Source organism: Symsagittifera roscoffensis, chromosome 6, assembly GCF_963678635.1.
Source record: "Symsagittifera roscoffensis chromosome 6, txSymRosc1.1, whole genome shotgun sequence".
NCBI lineage: Eukaryota > Metazoa > Xenacoelomorpha > Acoela > Convolutidae > Symsagittifera > Symsagittifera roscoffensis.
Window position 1 is genome coordinate 5,539,224 of NC_087067.1, and position 13,949 is coordinate 5,553,172.

The following is a 13,949-nucleotide window of genomic DNA, read 5'->3' on the forward strand; positions in this document are numbered from 1 at the left end:
GTAAGGCGAGTTTTAGGTTGATCCATCTGAAATTGATCAAAGTTCCACTGTCTAATAAAAAAGCAACTTAACGGATTGTTCCAACCCGGTTTTTAACGGCGTTCATGTATTTTGGGTATCTAGAGACCTAAGTATGGGGACGTTTCTAATTCTAGAGTGGGGGGATATTTTAGTAGTAGCCTTTAAGCTGTAACGGGTCGTAGTCTCATGTCACAAACGAACCGAACTGGCTCCGACCGTTCTTGAGGTAGAAAAACACAAGAGATAGTGTCCCTGACCCTTGAGCCAGTGGTTATAGGGCCTATTTTTCTTCAGCCTCATGTGTGACTGCAGTAGACGAATGTTACAAAAGCATCCCATTGGAAATACCGTCCTGTTAAGTAGAATGATTCCTTCGCTTTTGATGCTGGTCATAAATTGCTCTGCTTTGAGGGTAGCAAAAACTGTCAGTGTATGAAGTCTGCGGTCATCTTTTGTCACAGTTATTGTTTTTGAGATTGTCATCATTGAGTATATCGGAAGCACAACTTCGATATGCCTGCGCCAGATTTTCAGCTGACTTGACAATTCCTCTCGAGGATAGGGTGAAGATTTTGATTATTTATATTTGTTTTGTTTCTTCCGTCGATTTGTTAGCTGTTACCGCATTCTAAATTTTGTCTCCGTTTCAATCAGCACTTCATGAGTAATTGGTAACTGAGGTTCCGTCAGTTGTTGTTGACTCATGACTAAGTTTTACTCGTTGGGGGCAAAAAAAAGCCTTCACCAGGAGATATACTAGAAAAAATTAGACTTTTCTCTTTCAAAGTGTAGAAATTAGAAGGCAAAAACATCAACTACTTTGCACATGCGTGTATTGCACGTGCTTTTTTTTCTTATTCGACCTTATTTTTGAAATTTGGAATTTACAAAATTTCGAAAAAAGTCACAACTCAAGTAAGAATTTTTTCGCTGATTTTTATTTGAACTTCAAGAAGAAGAAATTTTATACAGTGCAGAACAAATTCGTACCAAACTTCTCTTCTAATGAAAATTGCTTTATGAATTCCAAAAAAACATCGTGAAAAATTTTGTTCAATCTGAGCAAGCTTTTGATTCTTCGGGAGACATGAAAAAGTTCACTTTCCGGGTCGTTTCAGGAAATTGAGTTGGTATAAAGAAGTTATATTAAAAACTGGTAATCTTTTTGTTCAACTTAAATTTAATTCAGAACGAACCGTTAGTTGTATAAGCAGCAAACCGATTAAAACGAAACAAAACTGAATTTGAAAGATGGCAAAATTTATCGTTAAATTCGATTCCAAATATTGAATTTGTGTAAAATACAAAGTTGACAAAACTTTCAATGACAAAAGAGAGAATGAAAAAGTTATACTATTATTATGGTTTATTGAATTGGGAGTTTAAGCGCTTTAAGGTGAAAAAGATTGTAAGTGATCAAAATTAACGGTCATGAAAGTCACGTTTTCAATGTAATTGCATCATTTAATAAGGTTTTGTATTAGATAACCGATGGGTGACAGTGAAGATGATTTTGATGCTCGCTCTCGAGACAAATTTCGAAGAGAACGAAATGACATAGGGCAGAGGCCGCCGCAGCAGCAACGAACTGATGGTAATTGGCAGAAGTAAGTGATGTTAAAGTTGAGAAATATCTGCGCGTGAAGAATTTAATTTACCTTGATGCTTCAGGCTACACCTGAGTAGCACGTCTTTAACAAGTAGCACAAAGTTATTCTCTTCATAGTACTCGAGGTTACCGGGAGGAGTCCTGTCATCGCATATTCAAGTCAAAATCCTTGGATTTTTTTTGATCTGGAAGTGATAATTATGAAAAGGAGATGATTAGTGTTGATGTGTTTAAAATTAAACTCGATAAGGGTTACGTTTCTTCAATAAGTTATTCTTGAAACATGTTTTTGCAATAGGATTTTTAGTTGACAACAATCTTAGCGAAGCGAATACCGTTTTTTTTGCATTTATTGTTTCCAGTGAAGAGCTAAACTAAGCAGTATTTGTTATGAAGTATCGTCCCTCTAAAAACGTTGCGAAGTTTGATCCCAGAAAATGCATATAATCTCTTGATGCGAGTGGTTAAAACAAATACAAGCTGCAATCGGACTGTTGTTTGACCATGAGTAATATCAGTCATAAAGATATTGCAATTACGGAAACTTGGGGTTACTTATTTAAGAATATGACTGTCCCGTGCAATATTAAGTGTTTCAATTTTTGCCAGTGCATTGATGTTTTAACGCTTGCGATTAACGAGCGTTATCAAACCGGAAAATTGACCGCTAGTCTTAAAATCTTAAGTCGGACTCCTGTCTGTCTGATTTGTGTCGGCTTAGTTATCGCAGCACCAAATTTGCTTAATATTTAGGCACGTTTTACTCGACTCTGAAAATGGACAAGGAATAAAACTTTTATCTCCTGTTAATTAGCATCAAAATTTTTCTTGATAGATTGTAAAAACAGCGATTTCTCAAAAACCAGAAGGATTTAGACGGCCAAGTTTTCGGCATAGAATCGCAGCCTTAAGGAATTTCTGACCGCATCTAAAGGGTTAATTGAACAGGGTTAACCTTAATAAAAGTTAGGTATCAAATATAAAGCGACCAAGTTACGAATTTCCTAAAATAAAATTGTTTTTATATTTGTCTTTTCTAAAAACAAAATTGTCGACTGCTCTTTCGCCTGAAGTTATCAGGCCTTTAACGGTTCTCGCTTAAAAGCTTAAGTAGCTTTGATCTACGATTATAGAAGCGATGAGCTTAATTATTTTCTAGAACAGGCTGGTTTTTTGAAATTCATTATTTAATCAATACAATACCGCTCATGGAAGTCTCATTAGGAATTACACCACTCTCCCTAATTTAGAATAAATTTTGACATGCGAAATTTGATTTTTGTTCAGTATGATACCTAAACGTGTACACGATGCTTTGAGAGAGAAAAAAAATGACATTACTTTGAGAAATGGTGAGACAGGAAGCTTGAGTTTTACAATAGGAATTTATCAAAGTTTCAGCTGTGTTTCCTGTTAATTTATTCGAGTCTAGCCACGCATAGATATTCAAATCAGAACTAAATCGCTTGGATTTGGACTGCATGCAATAATGTTCGTATCATCTGCAAACAAATAACTCAGATATTTCGGCTACGCGAGGCGTATCATTAATGTAAATTAGAAAAAGGAGTGGATGCAACACAGAACTCCGAGGAACACCCCAATTAATAGATAGCCAGTTGGATTTTTTCATTTGACTCTACGCATTGGCGCCTAGCGTATAACTAATAAGGCAATTTTCTAATGAAGCTGCTTCAGAGCGTGGCGTCTGACTGTTTGAGTCTGATTTTTTTGTAAGGTTTTAAATCATTAGCTATGGGGAAAAGGTCGTTGGAATAATTGTTAATCGGAAACTGAAATTATTTAGTCGACAGCCAAGAGGAGGGTTTGTGCCGAGGGGGAATTACAACAACTACAACAACATGAGTTATGGCGGATACAATCAGCAAGGTCGACAGCCGGACTTCATTCACAAGCGTGGCCAGACAAGAGAGTACCCGAATGCAAGTCCACCACAGAAAAGAATGCGAAGGTAGCGTATCAATGTAATTGTATTACCAAGGAACTCTTTAACCATCACTTTAAAGCATCTTAAAACATAATTCAATTGACGTGTAGGTAGCGTTTTCCTAAATTTGCAATCCTTATTGATTAGAGCAAATCGGTTTAGGGATTCTGAGAATGATGACACCAATAAAAAGTTCGACGAGCCGATGTCCCCACCTACGCATCAGCCGCCGATGAAAAGCTTCAAGCAGTTCATTACAAACTTAGACGATGATGTAGGCGATGATGATGCAATCAACAAGTACCAGGAGTATAAACTCGACTTCAAAAAGACACAAATTGCAGAGTATTTTTCACAGCACAAGGACGAGGAATGGTAATTAGTTGCAGCTAAATAATTTGAGAATCTATAAAATTGGCATTAACTCAATTATAAATTGGCATTAACTCAATAATAACTTGTAGGTTCCAACTGAAGTATCACCCAGATGTATGTGAAACGCATAAGGCGAACCAACTCAAAGCGTATGCTGTTCGTTTGGAAGCTTTCAAGAAGCTGGAAAGTGTTATTAATGATCCCGAGTTAACGGTTGATTTGAACAAAGATCAAGCTTTGACTAGGCTTTTGGATTCTGGTAAGTATTGTTGTCTCTTAGAAAGACATGACACAAGGAACTAGTTGAACGGATTGTTAAATTGTGCGCGATATATTTAAGCTGTGATCTACATGGAAGGCGGGGATGAGAAAGACTTGGAAGCACTTGATATGGACGAGACAGAGTTGGCGACGACTCAAAAAGACAAAGACGGTGCTGCTTCAAAGCCGGCTAAAAAGGCGAAGAGGTCTAAAAAGAGAAAAAAGAGCGAGGCAAGTGGTTCCAGTCGCGACTCGACTCCTAACAAAAAGGTAAATCAATGTTTGCTTACTGAATACTACTCGATCGGTCTATAAAAATATGCATGGTGTTTATTTCAAACAGAAGGGAAGTGACGATGAGTCCAGCAGCTCCTCTAGCTCAAGTGAAGATTCTGATTCTGAAAATGAAGGAGAAGAGAAGAAGAAAAAGTCACACAAAGGTGAGCAAAAGCCAACTTAACGAGTTGTCAGGGGTCGCGGTTGGTAGTAACAGTCACCTACCTAACCGAAGCTGAATGCAATAACCTACATTGCTCGGCGAGCTATTCGTATGCGTTTCAATTGATTTGTGATAATACAATACTGCATTTTTTGCCTTTTTTAAGAGTCAATGAACTTAGTGAATGCTGTTATTTAAATTTTTTTTTTGCTAGTGGTTTGTAGTAAAGAGTTAAAATTTGATTTCCGACTTTTCCGATAAATAGAATGTTTTTTTTTTCCCGAAAACAACTTTTTGTACAAATCTCTTAGGAAATTGAAGTTGCGTTATTACTGAACTGTAGTAGCTTCGAGTTTCATTCCACTTTTGCCTCGCGGTCGCTTTTAAAACCTAAGGTATAGGGTTCGAGTCTTGGCGGGACTTAGTTTTGTTTTTAAGTGTACGCAACGGGAAAAAGTCAATTGTCAGACTTTCGTTTGCCAGCTTATGTTTTGTCGGCTTGTAGTGTTTTTGATTTATTTCTGTAATTTGTTAAATTATTAGCCCTGACGTTGGATATTTATTAAGATTCGATCAATATGAGACTTATATAGGTCGCGATGATTTCCTTTTTTTCAGATTCGCGTTTTGAATTTTCTAGTTCAGTTCATTTCTTTGGGTTAAAGGAAGGCAAACTCCACTATCGAGCAGCACAAGTGTAAAGGTTACGAAAAAAAAGATCGAATTCTAATTTCGAAGGTGGGATTTAGTTTTCAAAATTTTCCAGCGAAATAAAAAAAATTTTTGATCCAATTGCTCAAATTGCAATATTTTCAATCAAAAAAGTTCCAAACATTAATTGTTCTTGCAATTCAAAGTACTCTAAGGGCTTCTTTTTTGAAATTCGAAAGCTTAGACTTTTTCAGAAGTGAGTTTTTTTGTTTACTTGCGCTCATTGACTCTTATCTAACTGCCTGTGGGCTATGTTCCTTAGCTCACCTTCTTGTTTATCTAGGTATATAAGCTTTTCTGAGTTCAATTGAAATTAGTTTGTTGAATAACACTCTCCAAATGTGGCAATTGCGCGAAAAAAAACTTAAACAATTTGTAGTTTCGAAAGTGGAATTTAATTTTCAGATTTCCAGCGGAATTGAAACTTCACTTATTGATCCAGTTTTCTCAAGTTAGTTAAATGTTATCAGAAAACCGCGAATCATAAATCGTTCTAGAAATTCCAAGAACTTAAAAGACATTTATATTTTTCTTTGAAATTCGAAAGTTGCAATTTTTTCAACAAAGTCAGTGTTTTTTGCGTTAATTACTCTTTTCCAACTGTCAGTTGGCTATCTTTCAATTTTTTATTTGATTTTGTTATTTCCGTCTCTTTTCTTTACGCTAGCCTGCAATGCTGCGCTTGCGTTGTGTCGCAAGTGATGCAACGCTTAGCGTCACCTCTGTTTACACATTCGAAAGCAAATGTCTAAATTGAATTTCAGGCGTCGCCGCAACGAATTTGTAATATGCCAATAATGCAGATATTGCCGCAATTGTTACAAATTTTCTCGTCTTTTAAGGGTCAATGAAAGAATTGAGACTTAAACAGTTCCTGATGATTTTTTCAAGAGCAGTCAAGAGCTTTTTTGTAGTGTGACTTGATTTCCCTTTGAAAGTTCTGGTCAGTTTTTTTTTGTTAAAAGGAAGGCAAACAACTATCGAACAGCGAACATGTACCTGTCACGAAAAACGTGATTGACTTTTTATCGAAAATAGAATTTAATTATCAGACTCCAGCGAAATAAAAATTCAACCTTATAATTCAGTTTTAAATGAGACGAATTTATCAAAAAATTGTCTATCAAAAATTGTTAGAAATTAAGTGTTTTAAGGCACTCTATTTTTTTTCTCGGAAAATCAGATTTTTCCAAAAAACAAGTCAGTATTTTTTTCTGTTTACTTGCTTTCATTAAGTCCAACTGTCTGCTGGCTAAGTTTCTGTGCTTTTTAGATATTTGAAATATGGTTTTTGTTTCATTGTTCTTTTTTAACTATCGTTGGCTAACTTCTGGACTAGTGAATCTGCTCAATCTGTTTGTCAGAGCCAAGAGCAGAAAATTTTAAAGTTTTCTAACCCGTGCATGCGAAATCCGATCGAGATTCTATACAATAAACCGATACTTAACCGAAGTGTTAATGTTTCTGCAGAAAAAAGTGGTGAAGACGGCGAAATTGGCAACAAAGTCGACAACAGGCCCAAGCCCCTGCACAAGACAGTGTCGCTGTTTATTCAAGCACTTCCGCCCAAAATAACCCGACAAGAACTGGAGGAGGTATATTGGTTATCTTGAGCTTGCTAGTTACGGTATAGGAATAGGCGAAATTCATTGCAGATGGGCAAGTAGACATTTGAGATGGGAACAGATTTCAAAAACAAAGTAATGGACTTTTATGGCCAAAAAAATTTACGCTTTCCCTATTCCTTTGGTTATCTTTCTTTCACCATATTGCAAAAATGAACAAATTTCGGTTGTAACATTGGCACCAAAAATGGCATATTTGGCAAAATTGACGGTCAATTCTACCCTTCCCGTACATTAGCAACTGATTAGTTGCCTTTTTATGATTGTTTAGAAAATGATCCAAGCTTCACCCGGTTTCCTGAGGCTCGCGTTTACTGAAGCGCTGCCTGAAAAGAAGTGAGTATCAAATGCTTTCCGACATGCTAGTATTCTAGAGTGATTTGTTTTAAACACACTTCTTGGATTTAGATTCTTTCGAAAAGTCTACGCTACCTTCAAGCACGATGTGAATATTAAAGAGATATGCTGGCATTTGAACAATGAAAAAGTACAGGACCAGGAATTAGCCACGTTGGTTAACAAAAGCATTCAGCTCCGAGTTCGACCTGTGAATGGAATCACTGCTTACAAAGACGTTGTGAGAGCCGATCTGAAACTAGCGGCGAAATTAGTTCATAAACTAGATTGCGAGCGCGGCTTATACGTGCCTCCGCAAACTGAAGTAGTAGAGAAGAAAGAAAAGGTGAAAGAATTGAAGCCAGTTGAGCAGAGTGAGACTAAGCACGACAAATCTGATTCAGCACTGGACGAAGACAAGAAAGACCAAACGGAAAGTGAGGTCGAATGGAAACAGGAGACAACTGAGCCCAAAGAAGAAATTAAGCAAGACATGAACTCCTCGACTGAAAACAATTCACCAGAGAAAAAGCAAGACCCAACAGAACCGGCAGCTCCTCAGATCAGCGCTTCAGCCGATGTTACCAAATCCACAAATCCTTTGCTTGAGCATATAACTGACTATTTGATTGAAGAAGTGAGCGCGGAGGAGGAGGAACTTCTTGCAGGTCTCGCTGCAAGCAATGCTGGACTCACTGGCAACGGCACTGGACCAGGTCCAGACGAAGCAGTTCTCGATCGAGATGAGAAGCTCCTGAAAGTTTTGGACAAATTGATTCTGTACCTAAGAATAGTGCATAGTATTGACTTCTACGCAACCATTGAGTATCCAAATGAAGATGATATGCCATCTAGGATCTCGATGATGCATGCAAGAGGAGTGTTGCAGAGTAACATTGTTAAGCTGACTGAAGGTAAAAATTGCCTGATTTTAAGAGTCATTTCATGATTTTAAGAGACTTTGATGTTGTTGCTCTTGGTAAATTTGCTTTTGTTTTAGTGAAAGAATATATTAAGTCGTTTGAGCAGAAAATGGCTCGATTGCTCGCAACCTCAACAAAACTGAGCCAAGAAGACGTAAGTCAAAATTTACCATCAACAATCCGAATGATTAAGGGTAATGGACGTTGTGAAGACTCTTATATAGGTCTTGTTGATTTTTTTTTCGGGAAAAGTCTCTAATAACTACAGATGTAAATTCATACATATTAATGCATTTATGAATGCACTTAGGTATAATACACTTTTTGAGTTCAATTGAAATTCATCTGCTGAAAGTGACGTAAATTGCACTCTCCAAAAAACGAACGTGAAAATGGCGCGAAAAAACGTGAACGATTTGGAAAGTGGAATTTATTTTTAAGATTTCCAGCGGAATAAAATTTTAACCTGGTAATCCAGTTTTCTCAAGTTGGGTTTATGTTAAAAGCGCCAATCATTAATCGTTTTAGAAATTCAAAGATCTTCACGGACATCCATTTTTTTCTTTGAAATTCGAAAGTTGAGATTTCAAGAAAGCCTTTGTTTTTTGTTTACTTGCGTTCATTGATCTTTTCCAGTCTTCGATTGGCTATGTTTTCAGAGTAATGAACGTAGTGAAGACTCTTATATAGGTTTTGCTGATTTTTGTTAGTTTTTTTCAGGAAAAAGTCAAAATATTGATGCACTTAACTATAATGCACTTTTTGAGTTCAATTAAAATTCATCTGCTGGAAGGGACGTAAATAGCGTTCTCCAAATACGAACGTGGAAATGGCGCGAAAAATTGTGAAAGATTTCTAGTTTCGAAAGTGGAAATTATTTAATTATTTTTAAGGTTTCCCAGCGGAATAAAAACTTTAACTATAGATCTAGTTTTCTCAAAATGGGTTCATGTTATCAAAAAAAGCGCCAGTCGTTAGTTGTTCTGGAAATTCAAAGAGCTCAAAGGTTATCTATTTTTTCTTTGAAATTCGAAAGTTGAGATTTTTTCAAGAAAGTCAGTTTTTATTTATGTTTACTTGTGTTCATTACTCTTTTCCAATCTTCGATTGGCTATGTTTATATATGTATGTTATTACGAATCTTCTTTTTTTTCTAACCTAACTCGCAAATAAAAGTGTTCACTTGTTTGGAATTAGCACTGAAGCATTGAAAATTGCATAGCATCTGTTCTCTGCTCTATTTGTAGCTAATGTTTAATCTTATATTTACTAATAAGCTTCGGTGGTTAGTGTGTGTGTTGTCCAATCTTCGATTGGCTATGCTTATATATATGGCAATATCTTTTTACACTGGCGTCAGCTTAGTATGTTATTACGAATCTTCTTTTTTTCTAACCTAACTCGCAAATAAAAGTGTTCACTTGTTTGGAAATTGCACTGAAGCATTGAAAATTGCATAGCATCTGTTCTCTGCTCTATTTGTAGCTAATGTTTAATCTTCTATTTACTAGTAAGCTTCGGTGGTTAGTGTGTGTGTTTCAAAATCTCACGGTCGCAGTTTCGAATCTCAGTCGAGCCGAATTTTTGCTTATTCGAGGCTTATTTATTCTTATTGTACTTTATAAAGCTGCATTTTGTGTTCTCGCTAGTGTTTACGAAGCGAAGCTTTTCTGTGTTGAATTAAGTCGTTTTTTTAACAGATAAAGAAATTGGGGAAAAGAGACGAAGCAACGGAGGTCGAAAACTTCGTCCTTGCCAACACAAAAGATCTGGGAGACGACAAGTTTTTGTGTCCCCTGTCCGGTAAAAAGTTCAAAGGACCTGACTTCGTTCGAAAGCACATCTTCAATAAACATGCAGAGAAAGTCGAAAATGCCAAGAAAGAGGTAATTTTTGTTAAACAGTTGAACTGTAACAATCACGAAGACTAAGTTAGAATACAAAATGGTTTACTGTCCTGACGTATTTTAGGTACAATTTTTCAACAACTTTTTGGCTGATTCGGATCGACCGACACTCCCAGATGCTCCAAAGAGAGAGGCTAGGAGCGACATTCCCATGAACAGTGGAGTGGGAATGGGTGGTATAAATTACGGGAGAACAGATTATAACACTGGGTACAACCAGAATCAAGGTGGCATGTACCAAAACAGACGAGGTGGCTACTATGATAACCAGGGCGGAGGAGGAATGAATTACCAGAGTGGATATAGACAGAACTATGGGGGCTACAATCAGCAGTATAATAGTCCAAATTACAGAGGAGGTGCCATGAGAGGTCGAGTTGGAGGGGGCTACAACAACTATAATGCCGGAGGCTATGGAAGACCGCAAGGAGCGTGAGTGAGGCTTCTCAAATCTTGTTGTCCTCCTTTTAAATGTGCTTTCTAAGAATTATAAGTTCCCAATTTGAATGGCATGTTTTATTTGCTTCGTTTTGGCATCAATGAAAGCAGTTCAAGTATTACTGAACATAATTTTTGCATTAACATGTTGCCGATTTAGATACAATCGTGACATGAGGAGTTACAAGGACCTAGATGCTCCAGATGATGATGTGTGATCTCTCTATGAAACTAAACTAGGCTCATTCTTTCAAACATCGGTGATTTGACCTCATCTGTTACGTCAATGATGATTCTGAAAACTGGACGAAGATATTTTTAAGTTGAACTTTTCATCTGAACACCTATACTATTTCATTTAAGATAATTATTGGCATTCAGACTTGTTTTAATAAAAGTAAACTTTTGATTGTGTATGCACGTGATATAATGCAGTTTTCTTTCTTTGTGTTTTTCAATGGAAGTTGAAGTTAGTTTAAGTTGAAATCTTTTTCATCGAGTTGTCGGAATTGATTTTTTGCTACGTCATCAAAGGTTCGTGTAGAGTGCGTGCCATTATAAACTTGATTGACGCTAAAGTTTACTCTTATATAGGTCGTGATGATTCATTTTTTTCTCGTTTTTTTTTGGAAAAGTAAATTTTATTCAAGTTACAATTTGATTTTTCGAGGTGTGACTTATTATTTCTTTGCGATAGCAAGTGTTGCAGCGGGGTTCAAGACTTTCCCGTAAAAAACTATGTTCACAGAATTCAGCATGCATATGCAGTACACGACGTATGCATGTACCATTTGCGTCCTATTTTCACTAATTGGTCTATTAAGCCCACTGCGACTTCATTAGTGTTAAGCTTAGTGTGTTATTACGCACCTTTTATTGTAACCTGACTCACAAATAAAAATTCATTTATTTGGAAATTACACAGAAGCATTGGAAATTGCATAGCATCTGTTGTCTGGTTTATTTGTGGCTAGTAATTGGTGCCTATTAAGCGTCCGTGGTTAGAGTGTGAAACTCTAAATCTCTAGGTCGCAGCTTCCAATCTCTGACAGCCGAATTTTTACTATTTCGAGGATTTTTTCTATTTCTCTTATTGCACTTAAGCTGCTTTTGTCGCGGTCCTGGTAGTGTTTGCGAAGCTTCGTCTGTGTTTACGATTGCGATTAGGAAGCTTTATCAAACCGGAGTTTTGACTTTTCGGGTTAACATTGTGTTTGAGAGAATCTCTTGTAGCTTGATGCAAAATGAAATCAAACTTCTATGCGTTCTCGACCAATTTACCCTGCAATGAACCAATATGCCTGGGACCGCAAATGTCCTGTTTTCGAATTGGACAAGGGCCTGTTATTTTCTTCAAACGGGAAATACTGTTTCAAAAATAATTGTCGGCCAATTATTTGTCTGCTTATCTGATGCCGGGTATTTTATCACATCTTGGAATCGTTTTTTTTTGCTGCGCGAATTTCTCTTTTGTTGCCTCTAGTATTTGATTTACTCCTACAATTTGTACTTTCACTTACCTCGACTTAGTATTTCCTTTATTTTTTGTTACGATTAAAAAAAATAGCCGGTATAAATTATTTCGGCCTAGTTTTTATTGGCCTAATGAGCTATTTTTAGGTCCTTCCAAGGGAATCACTTGTTCAACACTTCCCTCCACACTTTTTAAATTGGCTGTATTTTTACCAATCGGTTTAATGAAATTTTTTTCATAGAAATAACTGGAAAATTTTCGTTATTTTCAAATTTCTGATTTGTTAAAGGGAAGGCAAACTCCATTATGGAACAACGAAAATGCAAAGTTCATGATAAACATAATCGAGTTCTAGTGTTGAAAGCAGTTTATTTTCGAATTTACCAGGAAAGTAAAAAAAAATTACCTCTTGATCAGTTATCTCTAAAGTTGTTAATTTCATCAAAAAGTTGAAATCAAAAATTGTGCTAGAAAATCAAATAGCTTTAATGCCATTAATTTTTCACGGAAAATGAAAATTGAAGTTTTTCCAAAAAAAATATCCTTATGTTTTCTTTACTTGTGTTTACTGACTTTGACTGTTTGTTGGCTATAATAACTTTTCGAACGCTAAGTTGTAATTTTTTTTATTGAAACGTTTTTGACGCAATTTTTTGAACCTAAAAAACCGTTACTATAGTTCAAGGATTTCTGGATTTACGGGTTCGAGAACTTTCCTAATTGGGCGTCTTATTCATACTTGACAAGCTTAATGTAGCTGGGGAGTGTTTTTTGTAGGTTCTCTGCAAATCATATTTCAGGCAATTGTTTGAAAGTTTAGCAGTCAATTTTTTGAAATTTTGTATTTAAATTTACTCATTTCAATCATTATTTATAGCAAACGAAGGAAATGCAAGTTGTTTGGCTGCATGTTCTCAAGCAATGTTTTAAATGCACTGAAGCATTTTTGAATCATATGACCAAAATTTTTCCTATCGTTCATCTATTTGCTGTGAAAAAGAAATGAATGTGTATCCCGACTCCTTATACTTTAGGTAATTGATTTTTATAAGCATTGAAATAAGATTGTTCTTAATTGTTAAGCGCACTATTTTTTCAACAGGATTTTGTTTAATTTAATTTTTTTTTCATATACGAGAGCAAGTAAATTGTACTCTCGGGAATTAGATTTTTTTTCCCGTAAACAACTTTCTGCTGCGGCTCAGGTATGTTCACTTTCCTAAATATTTGTCGAAACCTATTTTTTTGATTTGCAAGAGGATGATACTATTCGAAAAGCCGCTCGCTCTCCTGCATAAACGCCTAGTCTCTTTTTACGCTACCCTACTTAATACGGCCTTCAAAAAAAACTGGGATAATATTGTACCCAAATTTTCAGATTTAATTTTTCTCAAAACTTACGCCTTAAAATCTGAGTGAGATGTAGGTTCAATAGAAAGATCAGACTGTGGAAATTCCCCCTGCTCAAACGGTTACGCACTATTTTTTTGAACAAATAGTTGGGGACCTCGGAAAAGTCAAAACGTTTTAACTTTCATCGAAAACTATCCTCCCAAATCGGAGAGTTTCGTTTCAACCGAAATCACTGGTTAAGCAAAACTCCCCTGCATCATAGGATATGCCTAAAAGGTTTCGCACAAAAATGTTATGGCTCTCAAGAAAACGGAAAGTTTTTGATTTTTCTGACTGTTTTTTGAATTTTTTTAAAACTTTTCTCGAAATCGATCCCCCAAATTGGAGATTGCAAGTTCAATCAAATGAAAGGGTTGGCAAAAAATCCCAGGTATAAGTGGCTTCGGGGAATTTTTCTTACAAAAAAGTTGTCCTCCAAAAATCAATTTTTTGATTTCTTGTCCGTGTTTTGAACCTTTTTGACTTTTCT

General features: G+C 36.1%; 2 protein-coding genes across 5 annotated transcripts in view; one reads left to right on the forward strand and one right to left on the reverse strand.

Annotated features, from left to right (window-relative positions):
* The window catches only part of LOC134848905 (transmembrane protein 272-like), a 230,231-nt gene that overhangs the window by 157,105 nt on the left and 59,177 nt on the right, over window positions 1-13,949 (reverse strand). The window contains exon 1 of one of the 2 annotated variants that reach the window (XM_063866448.1): window positions 1,484-1,493. The exons of the other annotated variant lie outside the window; for it this stretch is intronic. The gene's annotated coding sequence lies outside the window, so the exon portion shown is untranslated. Of the gene's footprint in view, window positions 1-1,483; window positions 1,494-13,949 lie in introns of those variants that run through there. 2 annotated transcript variants of the gene reach the window in all.
* LOC134848904 (serrate RNA effector molecule homolog) lies at window positions 1,009-11,079 on the forward strand. Of its 3 annotated transcripts, none has more exons than XM_063866445.1 (14): window positions 1,009-1,429; window positions 1,506-1,628; window positions 3,438-3,602; window positions 3,741-3,953; window positions 4,043-4,212; window positions 4,294-4,484; window positions 4,558-4,654; window positions 6,835-6,959; window positions 7,261-7,325; window positions 7,398-8,239; window positions 8,326-8,402; window positions 9,949-10,134; window positions 10,220-10,587; window positions 10,754-11,079. In XM_063866445.1, the coding sequence occupies exons 2-14, from the start codon at window positions 1,513-1,515 to the stop codon at window positions 10,809-10,811; spliced, it is 2,673 nt and encodes an 890-aa protein (XP_063722515.1). In that variant the 5' UTR covers window positions 1,009-1,429; window positions 1,506-1,512; the 3' UTR covers window positions 10,812-11,079. The 3 variants fall into 3 exon arrangements, with proteins under 3 accessions (XP_063722515.1, XP_063722516.1, XP_063722514.1); XM_063866446.1 differs by having other exon boundaries at window positions 1,009-1,147; XM_063866444.1 differs by having other exon boundaries at window positions 1,010-1,177.